This window comes from Pelodiscus sinensis, chromosome 1 (genome assembly GCF_052426305.1).
Source record: "Pelodiscus sinensis isolate ZL-2025 chromosome 1, ASM5242630v1, whole genome shotgun sequence".
In the NCBI taxonomy this organism is placed as follows: Eukaryota; Metazoa; Chordata; order Testudines; family Trionychidae; genus Pelodiscus; species Pelodiscus sinensis.
Window position 1 is genome coordinate 93,554,067 of NC_143052.1, and position 18,272 is coordinate 93,572,338.

At 46.2% G+C, this 18,272-nt stretch overlaps 1 protein-coding gene across 2 annotated transcripts in view; it reads right to left on the bottom strand.

Moving 5' to 3' along the window:
* Positions 1-4,093: 4,093 nt before the first annotated feature.
* GTPBP1 (GTP binding protein 1) overlaps positions 4,094-18,272 on the bottom strand; it is a 28,032-nt gene continuing 13,853 nt past the window's right edge. Inside the window, exons 6-13 of one of the 2 annotated variants that reach the window (XM_006118964.5) lie at positions 13,471-13,585; positions 12,740-12,884; positions 12,408-12,590; positions 8,585-8,720; positions 7,793-7,971; positions 7,101-7,301; positions 6,468-6,509; positions 4,094-6,083 (exon numbers count right to left, since the gene is read on the bottom strand). In XM_006118964.5, coding sequence (XP_006119026.2) covers positions 5,991-6,083; positions 6,468-6,509; positions 7,101-7,301; positions 7,793-7,971; positions 8,585-8,720; positions 12,408-12,590; positions 12,740-12,884; positions 13,471-13,585 — 1,094 coding nt within the window. In that variant the 3' untranslated portion in view covers positions 4,094-5,990. The remainder of the gene's footprint in view (positions 6,084-6,467; positions 6,510-7,100; positions 7,302-7,792; positions 7,972-8,584; positions 8,721-12,407; positions 12,591-12,739; positions 12,885-13,470; positions 13,586-18,272) is intronic. The other variant, XM_075936747.2, reaches the window with a different exon arrangement.

An 18,272-nucleotide genomic window follows, 5' to 3' on the forward strand; every position in this document is an offset into this window, starting at 1 on the left:
GTGTTTGCAGTTGGGAAGAAAGGGGGTAGTGTTTGGACAAAAGTCACTTGTCCAGACAGATTCACAAGGGGGACTAAGGCCTTATGCCCTCCTGTCTAGGTGTCCAAGCTCTCTTTCAAAATTCCAGCAGGATGAGGAGGGAGCTACCTGAGCTAGTCAGTAGGAAATGCAGGAAAGGAGCATGGCCAAAGGAAGTTAGACACTTACCTCTGCCCAAGATTCACAACTATGAACCCTACCTAGGAGTTGGGCATGTTAGGCCTTCTCCAGAAAACCAGGAAACACTACTCATTGTGTACAATCTAGTGGAACTCACCCAACATGTGACAAGTTCAAATCCCTGTTCTGCCTTGTGTTAAGGGACTTGAATCAGGTGAGTGCTCTAATCACTAGGGCAGGGCTACTCAACTTTGGAAGTCCTGGCAGCCGCAATGATACTCACTGCACATGCCGAAGGCTGCAACTTAAGTATGGTTGCATATACATGCAAATATATATATGCAAATAGCTTCTTTCATGCTGACGGGCATGAATACAACGATTAAGGCAAGACTACACAATATACAAAGTCTGTTCTACTGATATTAATAAAATACAATATTTACCTGATTTCCACCCATATGACAGCACTTCTAATGAGCAATGACAGTCCAGGAATTTAACTACTAAAGCACATATCAACAGAAGACCATTATGTAGACTAATTTTTTGTTTTGACTTCCACCCCTGGGCTGCATGTTGAGCCCTGCGTAAACCCGCAAACAAATGGGCGGCAGGCCGCAAAATGAGTAGCCCTGCACTAGGGGATTCCAGGTTGTCTTTCAATTGCTTGTTGAAGCTGTGCACTTGTATAAAACACTTGCCAAACCAGTTTAAATCTCATTCTTTGAAAGGGTAACTGATTTGTTGAAGGGGGAATGTGGTGGACACAATATACCTAGACTTCAGCAAAGCTTCTGACATAGTCCTACATGACACTCTGATAAGTAAAATGCAGAGTGGGCAGAACTACCATTAAGTGGATATATGAACAGCCGCAAAGAGTAACTATTACTAGAATGATGTCTGACTGGAGGGAGGTCTCACCTGCAGCTCCACAGGGATCTGTTCTGGGTCTAATGTTAAACATTTTTATTAATAGTCTAGGTGTAGGGAAAGCAAGCAGACTGATCAAATGTACAGATGAGGCAAAATTAGAGGGGTGTTGCTAATGCTTTGGTGGATAGAGCTAAAATTCAAAGGGGATCTTTATAAATTGTAGAACTGGGCTAGAGCTGACAATATGACATTCAGTAAAAACAAATGTAAAGTGCTAAGAAGGGTCCGGGAGTTATGGTAGTTCACAATCTCAACCTGAGAGAGCAATGTGATGCTTCTGCAAAAAGAGAGCAAATGCAATTTTAGGTTGCAGTAAGAGGCCTAACATGCAAGCCACAGGTGATAGTACACTCTACTTGGCACTGGTTAGGCCTCAGCTGGAGCACCATGTCCAGTTTTGACATGTATACACAGGCTGGAGAGAAACTGGAAAGGAGCTAGAGGTGAGCAACAATGATGATCAAAGGGGTGGAATGCAAGCCCTGTCAGCAAAGGCTGAAGGACTTGGGTAGGAAAAGAGAAGTGAGGGGCGGGCACCATGTTAGCTGTCTTCAACACCTGAAAGGCTGCTATAGAAGAAAGATGGAGAAAAGTTGTTCTTTTGCCACAGAGAGTAGGACGGGAGGCTGTGGGTTCACGCTACAGCATAGCAGATTTAGATTAAATCTCAGGAAAAATGTAAGTGTAAGAACAGGAGGACAACAGAACAGCTGCCTATGGAAGCTATTCCACTGGAGGTTTTGAAAAGGTGGCTAGATAAGTCAATCAACTGGATGGCTAAAAACACCAAATACTGCCCCGTGGGAAGAGGTTTGATTAGATGACATGCTGTACATTCCAGTCTCTGCTTCACATACCAGCTAAGTGCTTAGTAACTTCTCCCCCATCTTTCGTGAGTGCCTTGGATATAGCTCATTTGCACTATTCAACCGTGGGGAAAAAGCAAAGGCACTGAGGGGGAAGAGGCAGGGTGGCTGCAGAGCCTCACATCTGGAGGCCAGGAGTGCAGCCCCACAGTCAGTGGTGGAGCTCAGCAGCCAGCACAGCTTCCCCCAGCCACCGCTCTCCACAGCTGCCCTGCCTCTTCCCTCAAGTGCCTACCTTCATCCCCAGTCCAGCAATACTATCCCCGCTGCTGGCACCAGTGCAGAGCCCCACAGCCAGTGCTAACAGATGGGCCAGCATTGACTTCCACTGGTCCAGGCCTGAAGTTGCTGAGCAGAGAGGGTCACCATAGTGCTATTTGCTCCCACCCCTTGGGTATTGGAAGCAGGATTCTGAGGAGTTCCATTCCTGGCTGGCTGGGGAACAAATGAAATATTTACTAAATGTATGAGTTGGAAGCTGGCACACTGGGGCTTGGGTACTCTTGTTTATTTTCCAGCTGGTAAGAGGAATGCAGACAAGGATCCTGCACATGACCACAGCTGCATGACTCTGGCTAGCACAAATAGAGGCTAGCTGCAGACACACCCTACAGCAAGTTCCAGTCCACACTTCAATACAGAAGCAGTGCCATCATAGCAGGAAAAAGTAAAACCCTAAAGAGCTCTAAATTACTTGGGCAGGGAAAAAAAAGAGACATATTGTTCAGATTCCACACACTGTGGAGCCAAGTGTTCAGACAGAAGCTAGAGCTAGCTAGAGAATGTCACCTTTTATAGTTTGAATAGGTTCTAAAGACTGGCTAGAAATAGATTAGTGTTAATTCTCCACTGCAAAAGGGACAGATCTATAAGGTTTAACCTAGTGGCTCTCAAGCAGGGGTATGCAGAAGTCTTTTAAGGGGGGCACGTCAACTCATCTAGATATTCGTCTCATTTTACAACAGGCTACATAAAAAGCTCTAGTGAAGTCAATACACACTAAAATTTCATATAATTAAATGTTTATACAGCTCTATGCAGTATATCAGCAGTTCTCAAACTGGGTCATGAGTTTATTTTAATGAGATTGCCAAGGCTGGTGTCAGACTCACTGGGAGCCCAGGCTAGAAAGCCCAAGCCTGAACAACTTAGCTTAGCTGAGGCCTGGTCTGGCTTGGGACTCCAGGCAGGGTGTGGAAAGCAGGGAAACTAACACCAGACCTGACAGTAGGAATAGGCTCAATGTACAGAAAAAACATAGTTGTTATTGTAACTTCACTGCTTCCCAGAATTACAAGGCTCACAAGTGAAAAACAGGCTGTTTACACCCCCTGCCCCAAGTGATTTCTAAATCGGAGGAAAAATGACAAACAATGGTCCTGTTGCACATTAGAGACTAACAAAACTATATAAATAGTTATCATGACCTTTCATGGGCACAACCCACTTCTTCAGATGTGGCTTGTGCCCACGAAAGCTCATGATACTATTTATGTATTTGTGTTAGTCTCTCTAAGGTGCAACAGGACCATTGTTGTTTTATAAGTTAGGCTAACATGACTATCCCTCAGAGGAAAAATGAGAAAGTTAGCAATTGTTCAGAAATTGAGAAGTGGCACAGCTACATTATGTCTGATTGCATAAGCAAGTACGTTTTAAATGGTGATTTTTTTTTGGGGGGGGGGGAGGGAGAGTTACAAAACAAAAGTCAGATGCTTAAAGGAGTAAAGTAGTCTGTAAATGCTGAAAGCCACTGGTTTAATCTACCTGTAGTAGAGAAGTAGCACTCAGACTGTGCTGTCAAAGAAGTCCCTTGCTCAGGTATCACCAACCCTTCATACTGAAAGCACATCTTTCACCTTACAGCTCGGGTCGCCATGGCTCTCAACACCATCCCCTTATGCCCACCCTGCAGCTTCCCTCTTGTATGGGAAAGCAGCCTAACTTCACCAATATGCTTAGGAAACTTATCCCCCTACATAAGTACAAAGGCTGCCCTCACACCTAGCTGAGAGTAGAGTAGGCGCAGGGTAGATACTCTTGTCATTTTGTGACAGCACAGGGATTCAGGGGTTATTAGCAGCCATTTCCATGACTAATACTTAATGGCACTTAGAGCAAGAAGACACTTTAACTTAGAACAAATGTTTTATTTTATACATCACACCAGTCTCAGTGATCTTTGTATGCTGGTCACAACAAAAAGGAGATCATACCACCTCCTTAGCGTGAACTTACGCAAATCCTCTTCGGGCCCAGGCTTCCCTCTTTCAGCTTGGGCACAAGGAATGAAGAAAGAGGAAAACAGGCTGAGGCATGAAGAAAGTCTAAAATTCTCTGCCTCCCTTAAGAGCAGTGAAATTAGATGGACTTTTAATGCTACTATAAGGTCTGAGTATGAATGAAGCAGGCGTCCATGTTTTGCTAGCAACACTTCATACTCCTTCACAACTGGGATGCTATTAATAGTGTAGTTGCTTATAGTTTCTCCTGAGAGACCTCTGGCAGGTAAGCAACTGGCTCGGGAGGAACCATGCTCTTACTCTCCACTTCCATTCTGTTTATCCTCAAAGATGGGTTTAGGCTTTAAGTTTCTATAGTTAACAGCTTCCAAAGGTGGAAGCCCCCTGAAACAAAGAACAGTGACTGACTTCATTCTAAGTACAAAGCGATAGTTCTGCCTCCTCCCTCAAGATATTAAGCTTCCCACTAGTCAGGAGGATAATCAATGTCCTTGACGCTCACCTCAGGGATGGGAGAGGAGAGAACAAGTTTGGAGGTGACCAGCTACAAAGTCTGAGGTAAAAGGACATGATACGGATAAAATAAAGTCACTTCAGGAGTGTCCTGGTAGGCTTGTCCAAGAAACTAGATTTTTTTTTAAAAAATAAAAGATATAAAATCTCCATGGGGTCCTTAGGCTGAAAGTGCTTCCCTAAAGCTTGGTACCAACTAATCACTTCCCTCTTCTGCAAAGTGTAGGACTGACCAATCTTATCACTGCCATGGCAAAGCCTGGCCTGTGAGTTCCAGGAGAGAAAGGAGCACTAGGAGCAGGCCATCAAATGAGGATGGCATTTGTTTTCAATTTCCAACCTCAAGAGGACTGTTCCTCTTGTGATATTGTCTAGTCATAGAGGAGACATATACTGGTGACAGGCCACAGTGTTTCTGCCCCACAGAGCAGTCTGAAACAAACAAACATTCTCACTATGTTACTCTGCTGCCAGGGCCTCGAGGGTAGGTAAGAATTGTTCGAGCATGCATTGAACAGAGGTGAGAAGAGGAAGGATGGGATGGGAAAGTAACCTCTGTACTTAGAAACTTTACTCAGAGGTGGGATTAAACAGCTATTGGCCTTAAACTTGGGGAGGAGGGGAGAAGTACTGAGGAAAAAAGTTAAACATACCTACTTAAGGTCAAGGATCTCTCTTGAATTCACCTTCCTCTTTAAGGTCCATCTGTTCAGTTTTCTGCATCCCCCTCCAAACTGCAGTCACTGCCACATTAAAATTAATCCGTTTAAAAACAGTTTAAGACAGGGTGAGTCCAGAACTCATTTGGCACCTTACGGGAGTGTGAGGAATTGCTGACCCCTAGGACCACCCACTATTCAGTATATTTTAAACCCTGAAGTTACAGGTCTTCTAATGCCAATGGACTGGAGACAGTGTAGAAGGTTAAGACCAGATGGGAAATGGAAGCAGCCAAATGGCTCTTCTCCAATGTATCTGGATTTTCTGCTCATCTTCATGCATATTAATAAAAAGAATAAAAATTAAGAGCTCGGGTTGTACAAAAGTGTGTTGGGGGTAGAGGGAGCAGGAAGGTGTCAGTCAATCAGTTCCATGTGTCTTGTCACCTTCATTAGCTTATTATAAGTTACAACCCCTCTGTCATTCCTTGGGAGGGAAGGTTCTTCTGCAGCAGATCAGCTGGATGGGTTTTGGTTTAAGCTGCTCTGGATCTCTTGGCTACAAAATGGAGGGAGGGGGAGAATTCCTCAGAGTGGGGAAAGAAAAAAATTCAGCAGCCACTGGCGGGAGTCACACAAGCCCCCTGAGACTTCACTTTATGGCGCTGGCCCCCACGTCGCCGGCCCCCTCCTCCAGCTTTTGACTGCAAAACAAGAAGGGGAATTTTAGTTTGTGGTGACCCCCCCCAAAAAGTCAAAGTAACAAACATAGGCAAGGCATTCTACCCACACTCATGGCAAGGTCATCAGGAGCACCTCACATGATCAGATTCCTACTCTTCTAAGCAATAAGGAGACAAGCAGAAACTGGTTAACTTTTGTTCTGGTCTTCTGGGAACCCAATTTACAGAAGCACTGAACACTTAGCTCATATGAAGTCAATGAAAGCTGAAGGTGCTCAGAATCAAGGACCTTGATTTCTAATATTGTGAGTGATGGAAGCAGAAAGTCTCCACATAACACGACTGTTCCAAGCCCAGGCTACCAAGCCCAGTTATCTCAAATCAGCTGCCAGGGTGCAAAAATACCTTATTGCCCTCTCGGTTGTGGGGCTCTTCATCCAGTGCAGTCTGAAGGAAAGCAGCAAGAAGAAAGAAGCAGAGATGAGCAAAAGCACAGCCACACAAACACCCAAGGGATAGGGCAAAAATACTGAGTAAGCATAACAGGCTGGGAGTGCAACCCTTTATCCACAGGGACACCGCAGCACAGAGGAGACAGAAAGGCAAAAAAAGAGAGAGATCTTAATCCAGGGAAAGAACACTGCCTCTTCCCAAGCCAGGCTCTGTATGATCTGACCAAAGGGAAGTGAGACAGCTGGCCTAATGCCTTTACTTGGACTGTAAGCTCATTGTGGCAGAAGCTGTGTGTTTGCACTGCGCCAAGCAGAATAGGGCCTCAGCCCACCAAGAGAGCTCCTAGGCTCTATCTGAACACAAATATTCCATAGAGAGGACAAGCTCCCATCAATTAGCTGTGAGGATTGTCTGAGTTACCAGAGGCTCTAGCTCCTTGCTGGGGTACTGCTGGTTGTACTAGTTACTGCCAAGTTAACAGTCCAAAGGGGGGAACAGCACTGGCATTTTGAGGGGCTGAGAAAAGCCAGTTGGCAGGAAGGATGAAGTGAATAGCCAGAAGACACTTAGATGTCTTTCGCTAACCTGTGGTTGCAGGGCACTAGAAGGTACTGATGGTGTTGATCCTGATGAAGCTGCTTCATCCCCCACCGGAGGCCCCCCAGCTGCTGTTCCACCTGGGGGCACAGCATCCTCTCGTTTCGTAAGAGGTCCCTTTTTTGTTGACTGCATCTTGATTTGCTGGGGTTTGGAGTTCATTGGAGAGTTGTTGGTGGTCTGGAGTAACTGATGGGTACAAATGGACAAGATGGAAGAGTACACAGCATTAAAATGGCAGGGTCAGCCAAGCAAGGTTCATCTTAAGGGTTTGTTGCAAGTTAGGGCTTAGTGAATTACTTCCATTACACATAAGTGAACTACTGAGGCAGTATCAGCCTATGGGTGTCCATGCTGGCCCAACAACATGCCCCAGAGAAGCTACATAGAGTTGAGAGGGCAGTTCAGTGTCTATAGCACAGCTAGTCCTTCACATCAAGGGGATACCTGTCCCTGGAAGACAGACAACCCCAGCCTCCCTACCCACTCAATTTCACACAGGCTAGATAGCCATCAGGCTGCAATATACATGCTGGACACAACTAGCCTGAGTTTTGCTTGAAATTTCCAACTAAGCTTTATCCTCTCATTTCCTGATTACCCAACTTGCCCCCTTGTTGTAGGGAGTTAAGGTTTGCTGGGAATGCAAAATGTCAAGGGTACGGCTCCTCAGCCTTTACCTTGGTAATAGTACCCACTGCTTTTGTACGGCCCTCACGGAAGACCAGCCGCTGGTCTATATGTAAGTACTCGGGGGTCTTGATGAAGCGGAAGTGCACGGTAGCCTTGTCCCCTGTCCGTAGACAGTCTTTGTCCATGCTGAGGATAGTGGCTGTCTGGCGGATGCTGCCACAATGCACTGTAAACAATAATGTACCAGAAGTTTTCAATTAGAAAATGCCACTAGTGGAACAAGCCTCAGATTAGTGCCCAAGGTCATTATCGCTAATCCATCCACAGCACATTTGAGCTCAGAATGAAAGAAACCTATTGTATTCTAAGCAGCTCACCGTTGTGGTGACAAATGCATTTGTCTGTAGCTCAGAAAAGAGCATAAGTATTGAATACAGCAGTGGGTCTTAATGTTCTGCACTTGCTTTCCCAGAGATGCATGCAATGAAACACTGAGAACCAAGCAGCAGGGGTCAGTCCATAGTAAAGAGAAGAGCAAGGTATGTTCTGTAAATGATGAAGCTGAAGAACCTCTGAGGTAGAGGCTTGCTGAATTTTGGTGGATACTGGGTAGGCTTTCCTCTTCCTAAGCACACTAGTTCTTACCGGCAGCAATCCTTGTGTTTCTAAATCTGCTCTCACCCATAATGAAATGGGGGAAGTTAATGTGAGGAACTATGCCCTATATCTTGAATAAAGCAGAAGTCACAGGTGGGTTAGGCAGACTAAGGCTAAAGCAGAAATCTACAACTAAGCTGCACCACTGGGGACTAAAGGTCAGAGAAAACTGCTACGCCTACCCATGGCCTGATAGCGTGGACTGATGGTGGTGGGATGATGCAGGACCAGAATCTCTGCTTCAAATTCCCAGGATGCTTGTGGATTCAGCCGGGGAGAAACCATCACCATACCTTTCCGGATGGAGGAACGTTTGATCTAGGGAAAAAAATAGGAAAATTATAAGATTTAAGAATCATGCTTACTACAGAAATAATAGATTAATTTCTTTCACTCTTTTCATATAGAGGGATCGAGGCATTTCCCAGATCAACAATTACTCATAGCCAGGGCTCAACAAATGCACTCGCCCATGGCGAGTAGATTTTTCCAGCTGGTTAGTGCAGGGGCGGGCTGGCCTGGTGGGCCATTGTGATGGGCTAGCCGAAGCCCGCACTATGGGCGGCGCGGCCCCATCCGATCCACTGGCCGGTGGAGGAGCACAGAGCCGCTGGGAAGGGGGAAGTGCGGCGATTCTTCCCACCGGGCTGCCTGCGTGCAGCTCCAGCACAAGGAGGCAGGGCAGGACACCAGGTCATTGGTATGACATGGCCCCGCTGATTTTAAAGGGCTGCGGCAGCTCAGCTCTGGCCGTGTGTCCCTGGGAGCAGGCTGCAGCGCACGGCATAGCCAGGGCTCGCTTTGCCGGCTCCAGTCCTGCCACGGCCCCAGCTCCCCCTTTGTCTCCGCGCCGCCTGTTCCCCGCGCTGCCCCTGCACCCCGGACCCCCTGTGACCCTTTGGCTCTGCGCCGCCCTTACACCCCGCACCCTGCTCCCCCCAATCCCTGCCCCCTCAGCTCTGTGCTGCCCGTTCCCTGCACTGCCCCTCGATCCGAATCCCTCTGCCCCTCCCGTTCTCTGTGTCCCATTCTCCGTGCCTCCACCGCACCCCCGCACCCTGCTCCCCCGATCCCTGCCCCCCCAGCTCTGTGTTGCCCATTGCCTGCACTGCCCCAGACCCTGATCCCTCTGCCCCTCCCGTTCTCCGTGTCCAATTCCCCGTGCCTCCATCGCACCCTGCTACCCCCGATCCCTGCACCCCTCTGGCTCGCTCTGTGCTGTCCCTGCACTCTGCTCCCCCTGTGGGTCGGGAGTGAAGGGTGCTTGCCCATAGGGAGGGGCTGGACAGGGCAGGGAAAAGGCTGCTGTGACCCAGCAGCGAGTGAAAGGGGGAGTTCACTTGAAGCGCCTTTGCCTTTATGGAAAAAAAACAATGAAAATGCTATTTGTTATTTATAGGGCTAAAATGTCAGGACAAAAACAAAAACAAAAACAAACAAACAAAAACCCATTGAAAAATGCAAAAGTGTAAAAGACAACAACAAGGGGGGGAGGGCAAAAAATGTTATGCTTGGGGCAGCAAAAAACCTAGAGCTGGCCCCTGGGGAGGGGAAGAGGCTGGGCTGGGCTGTGGGGAGAGGAGAGGAAAAATATGGGGAAGGGGCTTGTGCTGAGGGGAGGAGGTCAGGAGAAGAAAAGGAAGAAGAAAGAGGAAGGCACCAAGGGACAGGGGTGCAGGAGAGACAAATGCCGGGGGCCAAGTGCAGACAATGAGGAAAAGAGCGGGAGGGGAGGTGTCAGTGGGAGGGGGGACTGGGTTATGCTGGGAGAGGAGAGGGTAAGGGCACTGGGGGCTAGAGGGGAGGGGAAGGTGCTGGGAGAAGGCTTGAAAGAAGGGGTGGGCATGAGGAAGGCGGGGATGGAGCAAGGCATCTGTGAGGGCACAGGGCCATGAGGGGAACGGGGGCAGAGGGTGGTGAGAGAGGCAGGGCAGGTGTGTAGATGGAGGTTTTAGGAGAAGGGATGAGGAGGGGTAGCTCACATGATCAGAGTGGGGCTACTGGAGGAGTGGGCACAGGGTGGAGAGAAGGGCTGGTGGAGGGGGGCAGGTCTCAGGAAGGCAGAGGGCAGTGAGAAGGGCAGGAGTCAGGACAGCAGAGGGTGAGGAGTTGGGGGGCAGCAGGCACCAGGGGAGCTGATGGAGGAAGGGCAGGAGACATGGCTGCAGAGAGAAAAGGTAGAGGTTTATAAGATATTTATTAATAACCTGGGCGATATTTATTAATAACTTATTAGTAATTACTGTTTTTATTCTTATTAGGAATTTATGCCATTAAAAAATACTTTTTGTGGGGGAGGGTGACGAGTCCCTTTTTTGTCTGGCGAGTAGGGTTTTCCATAATTTGTCGACCCCTGCTCATACCCACTGAAATGCATCCTCCTCTGGGATGTAATGTGATAGCTGCTCAACAGCATATAACAATGCTGCTATGCAGGGGGGTTCCAAAGAATGACTTCAGCTAAAACTTTTGAAGACATTATAGAAAGAAGCCTATGACTGTCCAGAATTCAGTTTTAGACAGGACAGGGGGTTTAATAGATCTACACTTGCTAAGAGTGCCATAGGCATCCTTTTTACCTGTCATTCAGAGGCACTCCTTCCAGCAGCACCATGCCAACACCTTGTTTACACAGTTTTTCTACAGCTTTGAGACCAGTGCAAAACCACTAGTATGGATTATGGACGTAAACGTGTACTTGACTATAGGATTAACCAATAAGCCTGGCCTTATCAGTTAATATTGTTGACTACACACATCCCTCCCCCCGTTGCCTCTGTATCAGAGGCAGCAAAAGGGCAGGGAGCAGGAGCCAGCTTAAAAGCCAGTCTCCCCCCCGTCCCCCGCCAGCACTGGCTCTGCATTGCCACTGCCCCCCCCGGCAAGCTGCTGCCTCTAGGGCAGCAGTGTGTGGGGGGAGGGGCAGGTGAGGCTGCTGTGAAGCAGCCTGTCTGCAGTGGGCCTGAGCTCCCCGCAGACAGAGGCTGTTCCACCTCCCATGGAGCAGCCTCTGTCCATGGCAAGCCTGAGCCTGCCGCAGACAGAGGCTGGTCCTCAGCAGCAGCCCTTATCTGTGGGAGGTCCAAGCTCCCCACGGACTGAGGCCGGAGCAGCCCCTGACTGCAGGACCAGTCTCTGTCCGTAGCCAGTCCAGGCTTCCCCGACCTCCCCTGCCCCCTCCTCTGCAGCAGCCTCTGTCTGTGGAGAGCTTGGACCCCTGCAGACAGAGGCTGCTGCCACCCCATGCTATTGCCTCTGTACAAGGCAACAGCACACGGTGGCAGGCAGCTGGTCTGTGCGGGGAGCTGTTTTTTAAACTGGCTCTCCTCATGGACTGGCTCCCACCTGCCACCCCATGCTGCTGCCTCTGGGTGGCAGGGGGCTCCTCAGAAATGGGGTCAGAGCACACTAGCTGCAAGCCTTGAACCTGGGAACTACTGAATAGTCTGTAACTAATAAGATTGTGTGTGGTTTCAGGACTATTCAATTACCTGATATATAATATCTTAATTGGATGCAGTTACACTGCACTGTTATCCCTATACCAGGGCTTGTACCAAATATAACTCTTCTGGTTTAAAAAAAAAAAAAAAAAAAGCTAAAGTGAGACTCCTAACTGAAAGTTAAAATTGATTCAAACCTATGACATTAACTCCATTCTGAGAAAAGTGATTCCCTGCAACACTTGTATTTAATGAGACATCTCCTACAAGCTATTCCTACTATCTTAGATGATCTGGTGAGATCATAGCCCAAGATAAGGGCACAGAAATATTTGACTGGTGACAACACTTGAAAATGAAGAGGAATGTGGAATCTGATCCACTAAGTTTGAGAGAGACTTTATGGTGCTGATAGATGAACCCTCCCCACGCCCGGCCCTTCAGCCTTAGTGGAAGGGGTCTTATTTTAACCAGGACTGGAAAGTACCCTGAAGGAGCTAAGGCTCTTGATATCAGAAACGAGGGTTATCCCCACCCGCTTCACTCACCCCCACACACTCACCTTTTTCAGAGCAAAGGAAGCAGTCTGGCCACCACGCACTTCCTTCACTGGCATGCGTTTGCGATGGATGGACTTGACAGCAATGGGCAGGAAGTTGCCCAATGGGTCTGGACCCAGAAGCAAGGTGTCATTTAGTTTGATCAGGCCTCTCAGTGTTGTCCCAGACACAACTGTTCCCACACCCTGCACCAGAAAGAGAACCACCGGTAACTGGAGTTACTCACCTATGCTGTTAGAGCAGTACTGGAATTCCACCTTCCCACAGCCCACCTCCCACACCTGGTCCAATCTCAAATGTGGCAGAGAGCCCTTCCCAGCACCAATCTCCTTACCGGGACAGAGTAAGTGTCATCTATCTGAAATTCTGCTGGCTCTTCCTCCCTGTAACTTGTTCGGGGAGACAGGAGATTGAGAAACATCTTAAGCAACTCCAGATTCTCACCAGTAACATTGGAAATCTGGAATATTGGGCACATCCTGTAGGGAAGAGAAACAGATGGAGGCAAGTTAGTCCCCTCACCTTGATTCAAAGTTCTAAAACTGGCAGGGGAAAGTTTGGCAGGCAAAGTTATTTGCAGAACACTTCATATTTGAAATTCAGCCACACTGCATCTAATTTTCCTTGTGCGATTCAGAAGAGAGGCTTTAGATTCCTGCACTGAGGTCTGGGCACTATATTTCTGTCTTACATGGATGGCCCAGGACAAGCCCCTCCCTGCTATTTGAGAAAGGAATACATGGAGTTTTTTCCCTTTATGGAGAGAATGTATTATGCAGCAGGGGCAGCCCTAGACTAGCTGCCAGTAACTGGTGCCCTAGGCGAACCATGCAATCAGCGCCCCCACCTCCAAATCCCTCAATGATATTGCACCACCATTTGGTGCCCCATTTAACTTGGCGCCTTAGGCAACCGCCTAGTTCGCCTATATGGACGGGCTGCCCCTGTTATGCAGCAGATGCAACATTAATACATCTAAACTGTGGGAATTTGCTCCTTCTCCTCCCACACAGACACAATCCACCCCCATCAGGTCTCAAAGACCACTCTCACCACTCCTATTACCTCTCTGAGCTGAAGTTGGAGGCTGTTACAATGACATCATCTTTGCTCTGAACCAGCACTGGAATCTTCCTGCACCCTGGGGACTTCAGAAGTCGCTGTAACAGCTTCAGAGTTTCTTAAAGGGTGAAATGAACATAGTTAGGGCAGCATCTCCCCTCTTTAAAAATTGCCTCGGCCAGATTTCCTAAAGGAGATAGGCACATATTCAAAAAATTGAATTGGAGTCTCATCTTCCATTACAGTCAGCCTACTGCTGAGCAAAAACTCTTCCAAAGAAGTATGAATTTGACTCTGTATATATCTATTGCAATGTTAAGGTCCTTTTAGAGTCAGTTGTAAACAGAGTGGATTAATTTAAATTGAGGACATTTACATTACTAAATGAAAACCTTCAATTTAGATTAGATTTCAAATCAACCTTTGCATTTGTAAGTCAGGGTTTTTTTTCCCCTATCGAAAGATGGCTTCTCACTGTTTTCTATCAGCCAATCTGATTTACATTAAAACCACGTTGAGTTACAAGTAAAGCCTTTAAATGTGATTAGGTACACCTTTTTGCAAAATAAGAACGTACACTATAACTATACAGATTTAAGCAGATAGATCTCAAGATTTTCAGATTGTTCTTAATTGTACATTTTCAGTATGTTGGGAAAAAAGGTCAGTAACATATTACTTATTTACTACGAAATTAACTTTAGCTCATGATTTGTGTCAAGCTGCATTAGGATGGCAACTAGAATTTAAAAACAAAACACAGAAAAGTATATACAATTTGTCTGCATTAAAGAAAAAAGTTAAATGTTTTTGATACATAAACTTTGCTTATCAAAACAGGTTTTATATTTACAACTAAATATTTATTACTAGAAGACTTACCTGGTGTTGCTTGAGTCCTTCATGGCGGGGGGGGGGGGGGGGTGTGTGTGTGTGTGTGTGCGCGCGCGCGCAGGGGCCTGGGGCTGTGATGCCCAGCTGCTCCACGGGGTTGGGATACATGCTGCCCCTGTGTGGTCATTCATGAGTAACTGTCCCTGCTATCACACCCCTCCCTTTCCGTTTGATGAGAAACGATCATATTCCATGCACATCCCATTGTCCTGGCACAACCAAGCCCTGACCTTGCTTTAAGTTATAAGAGGAAGCTGCATACCCAAATGTGGTGGTCCTAGCTCTTGCAGTTTAGTAGTTCTTGAACAAATGGATTCAGACTACATATATAGTAGATTAAAGGAACAGAGGGATTACTATAGTCAGTGAACTAAATTGATTTCAAATCAGCCTGGGAAACTTTTCAAATGTGCAAGTGAAAGTGACTGGAGTTTAAATTTCTACTCCCTTGTGACTTTTGAAAACAAGACAGTCTAAGTTACTTACTGGGTCCTTCAAACTTAGATCTCATCTCTTCCCTCCTTGATTAGTCCATAGACTGAAAGAGAAAGGCAAGTCTTTCTGCTGTTTCAACTTCCAATGATTTAGTCAAAGTGAAGAAGATATACTTTGCAGGTCTGCAGAGGTGGCTACTAGTGTGAAAAGACAGTTTAGCACTTCAACAAACTTTGTCACTAACTAAGCACCAGGAACTTCCACCAGTTTAGTGGTGAGACTCAGCCAACATGTACTGCTCCAGCCCTGAAATGTATTATGGTTGGCATGGCAGAGGCTTGATTATTAGATGCCTAAATCATAGCAGCATATTCTTCAGCTGTTGGACATCTACCCTGGCATTTTGGACTAAGAACATTGGCAAGAAAGACCTGGAGTAAGTGCATGATCCATCTACTTCTTTACTTGCTAAAATGTAATGTTGCTTGATATTTCTTTCACCAATGTCTCTTCATGTTCTTTTCAAATTTCAACTGCCACTGCATGGTTGATGCTATTTTTCTGCAGCTTTCCCAAGGCAAAAAGAAATAGATTTTTGTAATTCAGAATATCTTCAACATTTCTCCTTAGTCCAATGTTGACTACTTTAGCTGTGAGAGTTCCATCTATTTTGTTATGATTTTCTTCACAAAATTGTCATCAAAATAGGCCAGTTCTCAATAAATAGCTCAGAACAGCCAACCACTGATTTCCATCACACATCTGGGAGAAAATTAGTTTGCATCCTCCTGCTTTGTTCAGTGAAACTGAAGCAAAAAGTAGTTACTGTGAAATATTCTGCAATGTCAAAAATGTTTTCCTTTATTACAGATGTTGTACTTAAATCTTTGCAGAAAATGCAAATCAATGAGCACTGCACACCGTATTTTATAAGTTTTAGGTTCCCTTCATTATCTTCTAGATTTCTTATCTTTGCTACATTTGCAGCATTGTCTACAACAAAGCTATGTGCACAACTGTTTAATTTGGGTTGCTTGTTATAACTTTTATTTCTACTATTAAGTATTCTGCTGCATGGGTATTTCCTGAAGTGCCAATTATTCTATGATTAACACAACATGGGGTTAGGATGGTGTTTTCAGAAAGGTTACTGATGTTTTGTAGTTTCTTCAGAAAGTCAGTGGTATCTTGAAGATAGCTAGGAGAGCTGGTAGCATAGAGTCTGAGGAAAGAGTCAATATAGCCAGATAATCCTGTTGTAAGTGTGCCAATGCTTGAGATGATGGGTCATCCAGGATCTGGCCACCATGGATGTAGAAGCTCTTTACACCAACATTCCACATGAAGATGGATTACAGGCCATCAGGAATACCATCCACGATGTCAGCATTACACACCTGATTATAGAGCTCTGCGACTTTGTCCTCACCCACAACATGGGGTTGTCATTGTCACAAACACACATTACTGGATCACTTCTCTACCAATCAAAACTCAGATTACCAAATTTCCCTGTCAAAGATTTTTCACACTTCAGATTTCCTTCTTGTATACAGTAACTTTTCAGCGTCTGCTCAGACAGTAGAATGTAACCTGGTCATAATGACCTAAGCAATCCCATTAAGTGTTTACTCTGAACAAGCCAAAAGGAAGAATTTGTTTCATGAAATGAATCAAGCAATCTATGTAGGTGTTTCATCTTGCTAGAATTTGCTAGCCCTGCTTATGAACTCATCCATGCATTTTCCTGATACAGCTGATTTACTGTCTGACACGTTTAGTTGAAATACTGCTAGTGGTTTCAGCAGGTAACTCTGCAGTTGCAGACATTGTAGATGGATGTTCATAAGCCCTAATATCTAAATTGAGCTCTGAAACAAAATGTTAAAAAAAAAAAAAATCACTCGCTCAATGACTACTCAATGCACTGCTTTAAAAAAAAAAAAAAAAAGTAAATCAGATTCTATCTAATCCTATTTAACATCCCTAATACAAAAACAAACAAAAACTTATTATCCATGTAACCCACAGAATATCTATCGGCTACGTAGATAATCATGGCTCCTTGCAGGCCTGCCACAGCTCCCTGCAGCCAATGAAGAGTGTAGCTGGTGCTGGTAACTGAAATGGACGCTTATCAGTTAACCGGTTATACAGTTACACTTTTACATCCCTAATTTGTACCACTGTTTACATAAAAGTTTAAAATAAACTAACCCAGTTTTATAAAAAAAACCAAAGAATTATCTAAACCTATGTAAACCCTTATTTTTAGCAACATACCAAAGAGTTTGGAAAAAAATGTTTTAAGTGCTAAAATTCATAAGTGCCTAAACTTTAAATAGGCTTTACTTAGGATGTCTGATTATACTTAGCAACAAAATATTTCAGAAGTCCCACACCCATACCTGTAAAAGTATAATTGACAACTACTCCTATAAATTAACATACCGATTATATTATGAACACCTTTTGAAATTCAGAACTAATCATCCAAAATACAATTTAAAGTTATTCACTACTGGTTGAACCTCCCTGATCCAACACCCTTGGGACTTGACAGGTTCCAAACCAAGGAATTTGCCAGCCTAGGGGAGGTCACGTGCTAGAGGCTGCGATTTTCCTCTTGGCTGCTCCGCTGCCGCCGGGCTCTGCTCTCCCCACAGCAGAGGGAGAGGGCTCCGCTTCCCCCCTGTCTCCCCACGACTCTGCTACCACCCGGGGCATCTCACTCTCCCCATACTAGCTGTGCTGTTGCCCCAGAGGCCCCATGGTGCCACCTGGGCTCCACACTCCCCTCCTCCAGCGAATGCTGCTGCCTGTGGAGCACTACCTCTACCTGGGCCTCCGCATGCTGCCCAGTAGCTCCAATGGCTACCAACCTACTTCTTTTGACCAGGGACTCTGTGTTCCATCTGGTAGCTCTGCTGACATCTGGGGCTCTGTTCTCTCAGGGTATGTCTACACTACCACCCTAGTTCGAACTAGGGTGGTTAATGTAGGCAACCGAAGTTGCAAATGAAGCCCGGGATTTAAATATCCTGGGCTTCATTTGCATCTTGCCGGGCGCCGCCATTTTTAAAGCCCCGGTAGTTCGGACTCCGGGCCCACGGGTACACGTGGCACAGAGTAGGTAGTTCGAATTAGGCTTTCTATGCCTAATTCGAACTACCTACTCCGTGCCTAATTCGAACTACCTACTCCATGCCACGTGTACCCGCGGGCCTGGAGTCCAAACTACCGGGGCTTTAAAAATGGCGGCGCCGACAAGATGCAAATGAAGCCCGGGATATTTAAATCCCGGGCTTCATTTGCAACTTCGGTTGACTACATTAACCACCCTAGTTCGAACTAGGGTGGTAGTGTAGACATACCCTCAGTTCTCTAGTCTGGAAACACTCCTGGTCCCAGCCCACCAGGTTATCCTTGTGAGTCCTCCCACAGGGTCACCCCAATGATGCTGGACCAGGGAACCC